This window comes from Mustelus asterias, chromosome 15 (assembly GCF_964213995.1).
Source record: "Mustelus asterias chromosome 15, sMusAst1.hap1.1, whole genome shotgun sequence".
NCBI lineage: Eukaryota > Metazoa > Chordata > Chondrichthyes > Carcharhiniformes > Triakidae > Mustelus > Mustelus asterias.
In genome coordinates this window covers 72,683,815-72,697,711 of record NC_135815.1, presented here as the reverse complement: position 1 = coordinate 72,697,711, position 13,897 = coordinate 72,683,815, and the positions used below count along the sequence as shown (strand labels likewise).

The following is a 13,897-nucleotide window of genomic DNA, read 5'->3' as shown; positions in this document are numbered from 1 at the left end:
TATAATTGCATTGGAAGCAGTGCAGCGAAGGTTCACTCGACTGATTCCTGGGATGTAGGGATTGACTTATGAGGGAAGTTATCTTTATACCCATTAGGCTTCAGAAGAATGAGAGGTGATCTTATTGAAACATACAAGATCTTGTGGGACTCGACAGTGTGGATACTGTGGATGTTTCACCTTGCAAGAAATCTAGAAATCGGGCGTACAGTTTAAAAATTAGGGGTCTCCCATTTCAGGCCAAGGAGGGGAAATTTTTTCTCAGCAGGTTGTTAGTCTGTGGAATTCTCTTCCCAAGAGACAAGTGGGGATGCTACATCATTGAATATATTCAGAATGGAGTTAGATAGATTTTTGACTGACAAGGGTGTCAATGATCATGGGGAAGACAGGAAAGCGGAGTCAAGGCCACAATCAAATCAATCACAATCTTATCGAATGATGGAGCAGGCTCTGGGGTTAAATTATTTACTCCTATATCTTGTGTTGTGTTCCAATTATATCATGCCCTATCACATCTATTGAATTTCCTAAAATAATTCAAATCTATGAGTTTTGAAAAACTATGAACCGATTTTGAAGTGCAGTCACTACTATATTTTTGTACATGCAGGAGCATGTGGAGTAACTTGCACAGAGTAATTCTTCAAACATTTCATGAAGACTGCAAAGCTGCTTTTTTATTCAGTTAATGGCAATGTGTTGCAATTAAGGTATGGCTAAAGTAAATTAAACACCCTTGCAACATATGCAAGAGTCAAAATATTTTTTTCTCCCAATCTCTAATTTTAGCTCATCAGTTGTCTATTTCATTCCTTTTAAACAGTTTAATCTTGTCCTTTGATCATTTCTGGTGTCATCTATTGTAGTTCCTTCTTCAACTTTTGTTCGTTTTTGAACTTGTTATCCCTTCCCCATTGAGAACAGCTTAGGACCCCATAAACTTTGGATTTGCTTACTTAACTGAATGTTTAATAGTTATAAAAATGTCCTAAGCCTTAACTTGTCTGAATTTCACCTGAAACATTGTATTTTAAGTCAAAACAGCCCAACTAACATAAGCCACTCTGTACTGATATTAAATAGGGTTATGTTACACAATCCAGCTAGAGCTCAACTCTACAGCTTTTGCTACACTTAACATACAGTTTTGAAAGAAAACCCATCACTTCGGAGAAGCTACCACCTTTTTTTTTATTCCTGAGGGTATTTAAAAGACAGCACCAGATCGGGCAGTATGAATTAAAATGCAGTCTCCCCTCTTTAGGAGAAACACAGTACTAGTAAACCTAAAATCAGGAGTTATTTATCAAATTACTAGGTATTCTATAATACAGGAACAATATACAAATCAGCACTGCAGCTCAATCTAACATTTTCATAATCTTTTGTATCAAAAACACTTTGGATGATTTCTTCTATTTAACTATTGCCTGGATAATACTCCATAAACATAGGCTTTACCTGTATTGCGGCACTGATGGGCTGCTCCTGCATCATTGCTCTCTCATCATAGTGTTGCCATTGTCCAGGGACAGGACTCACTCTATCCTGGGATCTGGAAGTTGGGAAGGTAAAATATTCTCTGGCATATGTTTGTGTGGGAATTGGATAGGCTTCAGGTCTTGTAGGCAATACTTGCTCCTAAAAGTAGAATTAGCAATTTAATTGAACCAACAGCCATTCATGATATATGAATTAAAAATATCAAGCATAAATAATTTAGAGGCTACAAGAAATATATCATGCATAATATATGATTGCTATTGAACTTTTATAAAAAGACACTTCTTAAAAAAAAAGAGCGTTAGGTATTTATCAGAATAGATGCTGTTTAAGAATTATGTAAAATCTACAAACAGGCCTTGGATAAAGGGGTATTATTAAAAATGACAGTTTTGATTTCTTCCAAAAAACAAACAAAATTGCTAGCACGATTTCAATTCAAATGCACATTATTTTTTTAAATCCCCATCTTTCAAGATCTCTCAACAGCTGGTATGAAAGCTGGTAGTATGTTCCCAGCATACTTCACAGGCCTAGATTTAACCCAATTGTGAGATCCCAATCTCTTTGTTTTTTTGTAATAGTGAATGAATTTTTCAGATGACAAAGATTACATTCTGTCCTGACAAATAGTCTTAGGTGAAGCTCAAGGATCAGGTTTTCAATCATTTGGACAGTCTAGTGTCCTTGTGCATCAAACATATGCAGGATTTTAGGAGGTACACTACATTGTAAAAATACATTGGGATTGTAGCAAAGAAATAAAAACACTATAATGTAATCTTATCCAATTTGGTATTAAATCACACAGCATTTGGAAAGGTCTTCCTCTCAGTTATAAATTAGCAACATAGTTCATTGTGTTGCTGCTGTCAGGCTTGTTTAATTGAACCACAGACTGAATTATGCCTCCAGTGTAAGGGTCATTTCTGAGTCATGAAGTCACTCAAGGCAGACAACTGGTAGGTCACCTCAGTGTTCGCTGCTCAATTGGGAATGCTGGGAGGATTCTGCAGGTAGGGCTTCAAACAGTGCATCCCACCACAAGGGAGGCTGGTAGCCCACACTATCACCGGTGGAAGCATTGCTGAAGCACAAGGAGTGGCAGGCTTGCATTGGAATCACATCAGTATCAGGAAGCAGCTGAGACATCATTAGGCCCATGATGATCAGAGACATCTCTCTCCAGGAATTCCAGATTTAAAGGCAAGACTGTGGGATGATAGCAGCCATGCCATTTTCTGCTCGAAACATTTAAATCTCCTTCAGCAATAATTCTGCTTCAACCTCCATCTGTACAGTTGCCTTTCCCTCAATTCTTGGGGCACAAACACAGTGGGAACCCTGCACGATGCTGGCAAAATTGTTGCAATAATAGCTGTTAAGTGGCTCCTTAATTAGCTTGATTGCATTCCTGCCTCTGGCAGGTGGGTTGCTATCACCATTGCATAGCCAGCTCCAAAAAAGCACAAAAAGGAAGAACATGTCAGGGAGCTTGTTCAACACTCTAGTGCAATTTTCCCGATGGCTATATTTAATAGTTTGAACCATTTGTTATTGATTAAACCACTAATCACCCAAAAACTATATAAATACTGACCTCAGCACAAAGGTTCCCAGTGGAGACCGATTGGATTTTGGAGGTAGGTGCAGTAGAATAAACTGGCTTTGCTCCAGGACTTGGAGGTTGGTCTTCTCAGCCAAAAACAACAACATTGAGTTAGGACAGTGTGGATTATTTACTTCAACACCAACGTATGAATTAATTATGCCCAACACATTAAATTAGAAACTTCTTCCAAAATGTTTGGATTTTATGGCTGATAATTGATGACAAATAATAGACATCACAATAGCTTAGAAAACAGAAGAGTGTCCAAGAGTCAGAGTGCAAGCCTAAGAGCCTAGAGACCAACAAGTATCAGCAGGGAGCCATTATACAATAGTCCCAGAACAAATGGGAGCCAAATGGAGCCATTATACAATAGTCCCAGAACAAATGGCAGTGACCTCATGGGATAACAAGTGGGGAATTAGCTAACTAGAGAGCCTGAAGAGATGTGTGGACCTGAAAGAGATGTGTGGACCTGAAAGAGACCTGTGGGGGGATCTAACAGAATGGAGTGAGCTTAAACATCAGGGAGGAGTAAGGTTAAAAAAAGGGAAGGTGTTGATTGGGGAGTTGCTGGCAGATTTTTAAAATATATATACACAAGTCTTTAGTTGATTTCCCTCAAGTTTAGTTAGTCGAATAAATAGACACATGGCTGGGCACTTTAGTTCCAGGCAGTGCATATTCTGTTTCATGTGCAAACTCCAAGATGCTTCTCATGCCATGGACAACCACATGTGCAGGAAATGTCATCAACAGCTTGAGCTCCAGGTTTCAGAACTTGAGCAGCAGCTGGCATCAGTGCAGTTCCTCCGTGATAGGAGTGACTGCCAGATAGTCAAGAAGGTCCTGACAGGTAGCCAGAGTGCATCTCGCTCTCCAACTATTATCCAGTTTTCAATTCTGGTGAGTGATCTTTTATAGGGGAGTGCAGCCACAGCAATGTCTGCAGCACAATAGATGTCTCGTCTGTACAGGGGAGACAGGAGGATGATTGGGAAAGCAAAAGAAATAAGGGATTCTATAGTCTGGCAAACAGAAAGGCACTTCTGTGGTCACAGAATTGAATCCATATGGTATGTTGTCTCCTGCCAGGTTCAGTGATGCCACTTAGGAGCTGCTGAACAATCAGAAGGTCAACTGAAAGACCGTGGTACCAATGACATAGGTAGAAAAAGAGATGAGGTCCTGCAGGTAGACTAGCAAGCAGGATTTCAAAAATAGTAATCTCTAGATTACTAGTTGATGAGAGTAATGCAGTTGGTGTGCTGTAAACAGACTTCCAAAAGGCTTTTAGTCCCAAATAGCACGCCGTCAATGAACCTGAAGCTCACAGAGTAAAAGGGAAAGTGGCAGCATGGCCAAATTTGGCTGAATGACAGAAAACAAAGTAGCACTGAGCTGTTATGCTTTTGGACGAGAAGAGGATTTACAGTGGGGTTTCCCAGGGCTCAGTACTAGGACGACTGCTTTCCTTGATATGTTAATGATTTAGATTTGAGACAATTTCAAAATTTACAGATGATACAAACTTTGGTAGTACTCTGAACAGAGGATGGATAGTGATGGGCTTCAAGAGGATAAAATGGAATGGGTGGACATGTTTTGCAGATGAAATTTATTGTAGAGGTTTGTTAGTTGTACATTTTCCTCGGAAAAACAAAGACAATATAAACTAAGGATACAATTCTAGATGGGGTACAGGAACAGAGACACTTGGGGGGTCTTTGAGCACAAATCGTTGATGGTGATAGGGCAATTTAAGAAAGTGGGTAAAAAGGCATATGGGATCCTGGGTTCGGCATAAAGCATAATTTCAATGAAGTGATAGAGAACTTGTATAAATCTCTGGTTCAGTGCCAACTAAAATAGTGTGTCTGTTATGATAGCTGAGATGGCTATAAAAGGTATTGTAGGTCAGTTCTGTGGATAGATTTGACAAACTGGAATTGTTCTCAAAGCAAAGGCTGAAATGAGATTTAATGGAAATGTTTAATATCATTTGTGCTGGACAAAGTAGAAAGACAAATCTGTTCCCATTGAGAACCAGAGGACACCAATTTATAAATGGTTGGCAAAAGAACTAATAAGGAGACAAAGGGGAAAAAAATCCAGAAAATGGTATCAGAAATGCACTACCTGAGGCAGTTACAATCAGGGTCTTCGAAAGGGAATTGGATAAGTACTGAAAAGAAAAGCTATGCAGGGTCACAGGGCTACCACTATTACATGCAAAAGGTTGGGGAGAGGGACCCTCTGAGGTGCTCTTGCAGAAAGTTGACACAAAGAGCTGAATTATCTCCTTTTACGCTGAAACCATTCAATGACTGAATAACTGAACAGCAAGGATTGGTACTTTGTTCAGTTTTATAATACTGGAATAAGCGGCTAGTTTACAATTTTAAGCATGAAAAGTATTGCCCCATTAATGGCCTGAATGTTTTTCAATTGCTCTACATTATATTGACTGCAATTGTTACTTGCAAATTTCATAAATATAATTAAGTTACATCACCTTTGAATATTGAAATGTTATCAAATTTTCCTTCCAATTAAGAAACACATTGATACAAGACAAATAAATACAGATTTACCACAGCATTATCCAAGATGCATTAGCCATACAGAAATTTAAATCAGAGACAATCTGCATGTCAAGCAATTTTCTTTAACTCACCAAGAGTATATATTCCTTGTGAACTGAGTCACCCTCAACAAACATGGAACCAAACCTAATGCCTCAGACACTCATCCAGGCAAGTGGAGAGTATTCCATCACACTCCTGATTGCCTCGTAGATAGTGGGCAGGCTTTGTGGAGTCAGGTTAGTTACAGGTTTTTAAAAAATTTATTCATGGGGCATGGGCATTGCTGGCTAGCCAGCTTTTATTGCCCATCTCTAGTTGCCCTTGAAGGTGGTGGTGAACTGCCGTCTTGAATCGCTGCAGTCCATGTGCTGTGGGTTGACTCACAATGCTGTTGGGAGAGAATTCCAGGATTTTGACCCAGCGATTACGAAGGGATGGTGATATATTTTCACGTTAGGATGGTGAGTGGCTTGGAGGGAAACTCACAAGTGGTGGCGTACCCATGCATCTGCTGCCCTTGTCCTTATAGATGGAAGTGGTCATGGGTTTGGAAGATGCTGTCTAAGGATCTTTGGTGAATTGCTGCAGTGCATCTTGTAGATCGTGCACACTGCTGCTAATGAGCATCGGTGGTGGAGGGAGTGGATGTTTGTAGATGTGGTGCCAATCAAGCAGGCTGCTTTGTCCTGGATGGTGTCAAGCTTTCCGAGTGTTGTTGGAGCTGCACCCATCCTAGCAAGTGGGGAGTTTTCCATCATACTCCTGACTATAGGCTTTGGGGAGTCAGGGGGTGAGCTACTCACCGCAGTATTCCTAACCTCTGACCTGCTCTTGTAGTCACTGTGTTTGTGTGGTGAGTCCAGTTGAATTTCTGGTCAATGGTAACCCCAAGGATGTTGACAGTGCGGGATTCAGTGATGGTAACACCACTGAATGTCAAGGGATGGTAGTTGGGTGTCTCTTATTGGTGATGGTCATTGCCTGGCATTTGTGTGGCACGAATGTTACTTGCCACTTGTCAGCTCAAGCCTGGATACTCTCCAGATCTTGTTGCATTTGAACATGAAGTGCCTCAATATCTGAGGAGTCACAATTGGTGCTGAGCATTGGCGAACATCCCCATTTCTGACTATATGATGGAGGGAAGGTCATTCATGAAGCAGCTGAAGACTGTTGGGCCTAGGACACTACCCCGAGGGACTCCTGCAGAGATGTCCTGGAACTGATGACTAACCCCCCTCCAACCATCGTCCTATGTACCAGGTATGACTCCAATCAGCGGAGCATTTGCCCCCGATACCCATTGATTCCAGTTTTGCTAGGCCTCCTTGATTCCACACTTGATCGAATGTGCCCTTGATGTCAAGGGCTGTCACTCTCACCACACCTCTGGAATTCAGCTCTTTCGTTCATGTTTGAACCAAGGCTGTAATGAGGTCAGGAGCTGAGTGACCCTGGCGAAACCCAAACTGGGCGTCACTGAGCAGGTTATTGCTGAGCAGGTGTTGCTTGATAGCACTGTCAATGATCCCTTCCATCACTTTATTGATGATTGAGAGTAGACTGATTGGGCGGTAATTGATTGGGTTGGATTTAGATAGGATAGATAGAACAGTACAGCACAGAACAGGCCCTTCAGCCCACGATGTTGTGCCGAGCTTTATCTGAAACCAAGATCAAGCTATCCCACTCCCTATCATCCTGGTGTGCTCCATGTGCCTATCCAATAACCGCTTAAATGTTCCTAAAGTGTCTGACTCCACTATTACTGCAAGCAGTCCATTCCACACCCCAACCACTCTCTGCGTAAAGAACCTACCTCTGATATCCTTCCTGTATCTCCCACCACGAACCCTATAGTTATGCCCCCTTGTAATAGCTCCATCCACCCGAGGAAATAGTCTTTGAACGTTCACTATCTATCCCCTTCATCATTTTATAAACCTCTATTAAGTCTCCCCTCAGCCTCCTCCGCTCCAGAGAGAACAGCCCTAGCTCCCTCAACCTTTCCTCATAAGACCTACCCTCCAAACCAGGCAGCATCCTGGTAAATCTCCTCTGCACTCTTTCCAGCGCTTCCACATCCTTCTTATAGTGAGGTGACCAGAACTGCACACAATATTCCAAATGTGGTCTCACCAAGGTCCTGTACAGTTGCAGCATAACCCCACGGCTCTTAAACTCCAACCCCCTGTTAATAAAAGTTAATTTACACACTATAGGCCTTCTTCACAGCTCTATCCACTTGAGTGGCAACCTTTAGAGATCTGTGGATATGGACCCCAAGATCTCTCTGTTCCTCCACAGTCTTCAGAACCCTACCTTTGACCTTGTAATCCACATTTAAATTAGTCCTACCAAAATGAATCACCTCACATTTATCAGGGTTAAACTCCATTTGCCATTTTTCAGCCCAGCTTTGCATCCTATGTCTCTTTGCAGCCTACAACAGCCCTCCACCTCATCCACTACTCCACCAATCTTGGTGTCATCAGCAAATTTACTGATCCACCCTTCAGCCCCCTTCTCTAAGTCATTAATAAAAATCACAAAGAGCAGAGGACCAAGCACTGATCCCTGTGGCACTCCGCTAGCAACCTGCCTCCAGTCCAAAGATGTGCGGGTTAGGTTGATTGGCCAGGTTAAAAATTGCCCCTTAGAGTCCTGGGATGTGTAGGTTAGAGGGATTAGCGGGTAAATATGTGGGGGTAGGGCCTGGGTGGGATTGTGGTCGGTGCAGACTCGATGGGCCGAATGGCCTCCTCCTGCACTGTAGGGTTTCTATGATTTCTTCTATGAATCCAAAAATTTGTCTGGCTTTTTGCGTACAGGACATACCTGGGCAATTTTCCACATTGTTGGGTCGATGTCAGTGTTGTAACTGTACTGGAAGAGCTTGACTAGGGGAGCGGCAAGTTCTAAAGCACAGGTCTTCAGTACTATCACCGGAATGTTGTCAGGGCCCATTGCCTTTGCAGTATCCAGTGCCTCCAGCCGTTTCTTGATATCATGTGGAATGAATTGAATTGGCTGGAGACTGGCATCTGAGATGCTGGAGACCACTGGAGGATGCAGAGATGGATCATCCACTTGGCATTTCTGGCTGAAGATTGCTGCCAGGATTGTTGTAGGATTCTTAGCCTCTGACCTGCTCTCGTAACCACAGAATTTATAGAGTCATAGAAGTTTACAGCATGGAAACAGGCCCTTCGGCCCAACTTGTCCATGCCAGCTTTTTTTTTATTAAACCCCTAAGCTAATCCCAATCGCCCGCATTTGGCCCATATCCCTCTTACCCATGTAACTGTCTAAGTGATTTTTAGAAGACAAAATTATACCAGCCTCTACTACTACCTCTGGCAGCTTGTTCCAGACACTCAGCATCCTGAGAGAGAAAAAATTGCCCCTCTGGACACTTTTGTATCTCTCCCCTCTCACCTTAAACCCATGCCCTCTAGTTTTAGACTCCCCTACCTTTGGGGAAAGATATTGACTATCTAGCTGATCTATGTCCCTCATTATTTTATAGACCTCTATAAGATCACCCCTCAGCCTTCTACGATCCAGAGAAAAAAAGTCCCAGTCTATCCAGCCTCTCCTTATAACTCAATTCATCAAGTCCCGGTAGCATCCCAGTAAATCTTTTCTGCACTCTTTCCAGTTTAACAATATCGTTTCTATATAGGGCGAGCAGAAAGAACTGTACACAGTATCCCAAGTGTGGCTTCATCAGCACTCTGTCCTCCTGTGACTCCACTTTCAAGGAGCTATGAACATGTACCCCTAGATCTCTTTGTTCTGTAACTCTCCCCAACGCCCTACCATTAACTGAGTAAGTCTTGCCCTGGTTCAATCTACCAAAATGCATCACCTTGCATTTATCTAAATGAAACTCCATCTGCCACTTGTCAGCCCACTGGCCCAATTGATCAAGATCCCATTGCAATCGGAGATAACTTTCTTCACTATCCACTATGCCACCAATCTTGGTGTCATCTGCAAACTTACTAATCATGCCTCCTATATTCTCATCCAAATCATTAATATAAATGACAAATAACTGATCCCTGAGGCACACCGCTGGTCATAGGCCTCCAGTTTGAAAAACAACCCTCTACAACCACCCTCTGGCTTCTGTCAAGAAGCCAGTTTTGTATCCATTTAGATACCTCACCCTGGATCCCGAGAGATTTATGCAACAACCTACCATGTGGTACCTTGTCAAAGGCCTTGCTAAAGTCCATGTAGACAACATCAACTGCACTGCCCTCATCTACCTTCTTGGTTACACCTTCAAAAAACTCTTAAATTTGAGAGACATGATTTTCCACTCACAAAGCCACGCTGACTGTCCCTAATCAGTCCTTGCATCTCTAAATGCCTGTAGATCCTGTCTCTCAAAATACCTTCCAACAACTTACCCACCACAGATGTGAGGCTCACTGGCCTGTAGTTCTCAGGCTTTTCCCTGCAGTCCTTTTTAAACAAAGGCACAACATTTGCCATCCTCCAATCTTCAGGCACCTCACCCGTGACTATCGATGATTCTAATATCTCTGCCAGGGGACCCACAATTTCCTCCCTAGTCTCCCACAATGTCCTGGGATACATTTCATCAGGTCCCAGGGATTTATTTACCTTGATGCGCTTTAAGACTTACAGCACCTCTTTCTCTGTAATATGTACCTTCCTCAAGACATCACTATTTATTTCCCCAAGTTCCCCAACATCCATGCTTTTCTCAACAGTAAATACTGATGAGAAATATTCATTTAGGATCTCACTCATCTCTTGTGGATCCGCACATAGATGTCCTTGTTGATCCTTAAGAGGCTCTATTCTCTCCCTTGTTACTCTTTTGCCCTTTATGTATTATGTATTATATGGCTAGTCCAGTTCAGTTTGTCAATGATAACCCCAATGATGTTGATAGTGGGGTATTCAGCGATGATAATACCATGGAACATCAAGGGGCAATAGTTAAGCTTCTCTCTTGTTGGAGATGGTCATTGACTGGCACTTGTTTGGCATGAATGTTACTTATCACTTGTCAGCCCAAGCCTGGATATTGTCCGGTTCTTGTTACATTTAGACATGGACTGCTTCAGTAGCTGAGGAGTCACAAATGCTTCTGAACATTGTGCAATCATCACTTAACATTGCTACTTCTGACCTTATGATGGAAGGAAAGTCATTGATGAGGCAGTTGAAGAGTGTTGGGCCAGGTAATTAAAGTTACAAAGGTGTGCCTCAAAGCAACTGACAACAAGATGATCTAGGACTGTGTGCTTACTTGCAACATTGGGACTAGATCGATGATCAGCTCGGTTCTTCAACAGTCTTTCATCCCCAGGTGGTTTCTTTGGTTCTGTGTATTCTGTCCAACCCATTGGGGAATTTTCAGGTGTTCCATTCTGAGGATTACTATTGTACAATTCAAAGCCTTCACTCTTTGGGCGAGGCTTCCCTGTGCCACGGCGATCAGAGGCTAAAAATGGAAAAAAGATTACTCATTTCCAAATTTTATTTTAAGAGCTAGGCAAACCACAAACCTCTTAAAAGGTATATTTGTCAACTACTAACCTTGCAGCATATGGTTCTTAAAGTTTTGAAAATTGGATATGCAGTTTTAAAAAACAAATTATGCACACAGTATTAATAAATTACCACCTATTACTGTTTTTTTCCCAAATGAAAGATAATTTGCTCGCCTGATCCCTTGCTAGTGGGCTCATCTATTCAAGTTGGTCAAAATAGAAAAGATAATGCAATAACAATTTTGAACTGGGTAAAACAATTACCCCAAATTGGTTTGTTTGCAGTTAGACACACATTATAGCAAAATATGAATAATCACAAAAAAATGCAAAAGGAGTACAAGAGTTTAGCTAGAAATAAAAGAATAGCAGTGAATGGTTATGGCAGAAGAAAACTTGAAATAAACCAGAGAGGTTTATTTGAATTTACAATAAGAGGGGAACTTCTTTTTTTCCCTCCCCCACCTGACCGAACAATGCCCTGATATATGTAGAGGTTGAAATCACTAAAATTTGGATTACGTATATCTATTGATTTTTGTTTATTCATTCGTGGGACACCAGCGTCACTGGTTGGCCAGCATTTATTGCCCATCCCAATTGCCCAAGAGCAGTGAGAGTCAAGCACATTGCTGTGGCTCTGGAGTCACATATAGGCCAGACCAGGTAATGACAGCAGATTTCCTTCCCTAAAGGAAACCAGATGGGTTTTTAACAACAATCGACAATGGTTTCATGGTCATCAGTAGATTCTTAATTCCAGATTTTATTTTTTTTATTGAATTCAAATTCCACCATCTGCTATGGCGTGATTTGAACCCGGGTCCCCAGAACATTAGTTGAGTTTCTGGATTAATAGTCCTTGCCGCCCCTCCAAAATATATTAATGGTATAATTCTTAGTTATACACAAATACATCTGGACATTAACTTGTAACTGTTGCATCTTGTGACTGTGTTTTAGAATGACTCATTAAGATTCCAATATAACAAAATACCTGTATAAAAATATAAGTGGCTTACAATTTGAAAACTGATATCTGCCAAATTCATGTAACATTCTCACCTTGCTTGCAGGTTGAAGGAAAAATCAACAGTGTTAAAAAGTAAATTATTCAACAGCGGAAGTAATGATCAAATTTTAAGTTAAACACAATTGCAAGATTAGGAACACACAGATGGAGGATTACACCCATGATCTCCTTTCCCACTGCCCTATTTTGTATAATGAACACACAATAACACTCTCAATACATTGTATTTGAGATGTATAATTCCAAGTATAAACTGCCTGCTTAAATGGAATTTTGCTCAGGATCAGAGATACAGCGTGGAATTTTTCCAAAAATTGACAGCATCATTTTGGGTGAGAAAACCGGGTCAGATCGCAATTTCTCCACACTTAGTCATTATTTGAAGAAGGGTGAGTTTTGCACCTTTTCTGATAGGCCCAGGGCCTAAATACAGCAGCATGCGTGGCTTCACAAGGTCAGGCACTGTTTTTAAAGTGCTCCCCAATCTCAGTCAAATTGAAACCCCCTCCCCGATTCCACAGACATCGGGGACACTCTCCCCTTTTCCCATTGAAGGGATGCTTCCCCAAACCCACTCCTTAACCAAGATCATTGGCATCGGTGCCCTCCCAATGGACCCCTCTTCATTACATCCAGGCCCCATCCGTTTGTGGAGGGAATCAAGTGATTTTTGCTGGATTCTCGCTGCCCCCAAAGGTGAAAAAGTCCTGGGAGCAGGGAAACTCTGGCCTCAAACAAACTTAAGCACATTTAATTATTACAATCTGGTTCCTGCTCTTATCTGGTGGGAACTAGATTATGTCTGGGAGCGGTGGCTCGGAGGATTGTAATGATGTTTTGTGCCGGCATTGAACACGCTAAACCCTTCACCCACAATTCTCTGCAGTCACTATGCTGGGGGTATACTACAGGCCTCCCAACAGCCCACAGGAAGTTGAGGAATGGTTATGTAAGGAGATTCTGGACAGGTGCAGAAAAAATAGGGTTGTTGTAGTGGGAGATTTTAATTTCCCTCACATAGACTGGAAATCGCTTAGGGCTGGGGGCCTGGATGGGGAAGAATTTATAAAATGCGTACACGAAGGTTCTTTGGAACAATATGTTGACAGTCCAACTAGAGAGGGGGCTATACTGGACCTAGTACTGGGGAATGAGCCTGGTCAGGTCAAAGTTGCAGTGGAGGAACATGTGGCAAATAGTGACCACAATTCTGTAAACTTTACGATAGTAATGGAAAAAGATGTGTTGTCCTATGGGTAAGGTACTGAATTGGGGGAAGGCTAACTACAGCTGGATTAGGCAGGATTTGGTGGCTATTGATTGGGAGAGGCTGTTCGAGGGTAAATCCACATCTGGCATGTGGGAGTCTTTTAAGGAGCAGTTGATAGGACTGCAGGACAGGCATGTGCCTGTAAAGTGGAAGGATAGGAAAGGTAGGATTCGAGAGCCGTGGATAGCCAGTGAAATTGTGGGTCTAATCAAAAAGAAAAAAAGAGGCATACATGAGGTCCAGGCAGCTAAAAACAGATGGAGCACTGGAGGAACACAGAGAAAGTAGAAAATAACTCAAACAGGGAGTTAGAAGGGCAAAAAGGGATCACGAAATGTCCTTGGCAGACAG

At 41.9% G+C, this 13,897-nt stretch overlaps 1 protein-coding gene across 12 annotated transcripts in view; it reads right to left on the bottom strand.

Moving 5' to 3' along the window:
- Window positions 1-13,897, bottom strand: part of afdna (afadin, adherens junction formation factor a) — a 220,900-nt gene that overhangs the window by 24,195 nt on the left and 182,808 nt on the right. For all 12 annotated transcript variants that reach the window (XR_013499669.1, XM_078230105.1, XM_078230109.1 and 9 more), the window contains 3 exons: window positions 11,000-11,194; window positions 3,107-3,198; window positions 1,465-1,644 (listed from right to left, as the gene is read on the bottom strand). Coding sequence is in view for 11 of the 12 variants with exons in the window: in XM_078230105.1 (XP_078086231.1) it covers window positions 1,465-1,644; window positions 3,107-3,198; window positions 11,000-11,194 (467 nt within the window). In the remaining variant the exon portion in view is untranslated. The remainder of the gene's footprint in view (window positions 1-1,464; window positions 1,645-3,106; window positions 3,199-10,999; window positions 11,195-13,897) is intronic.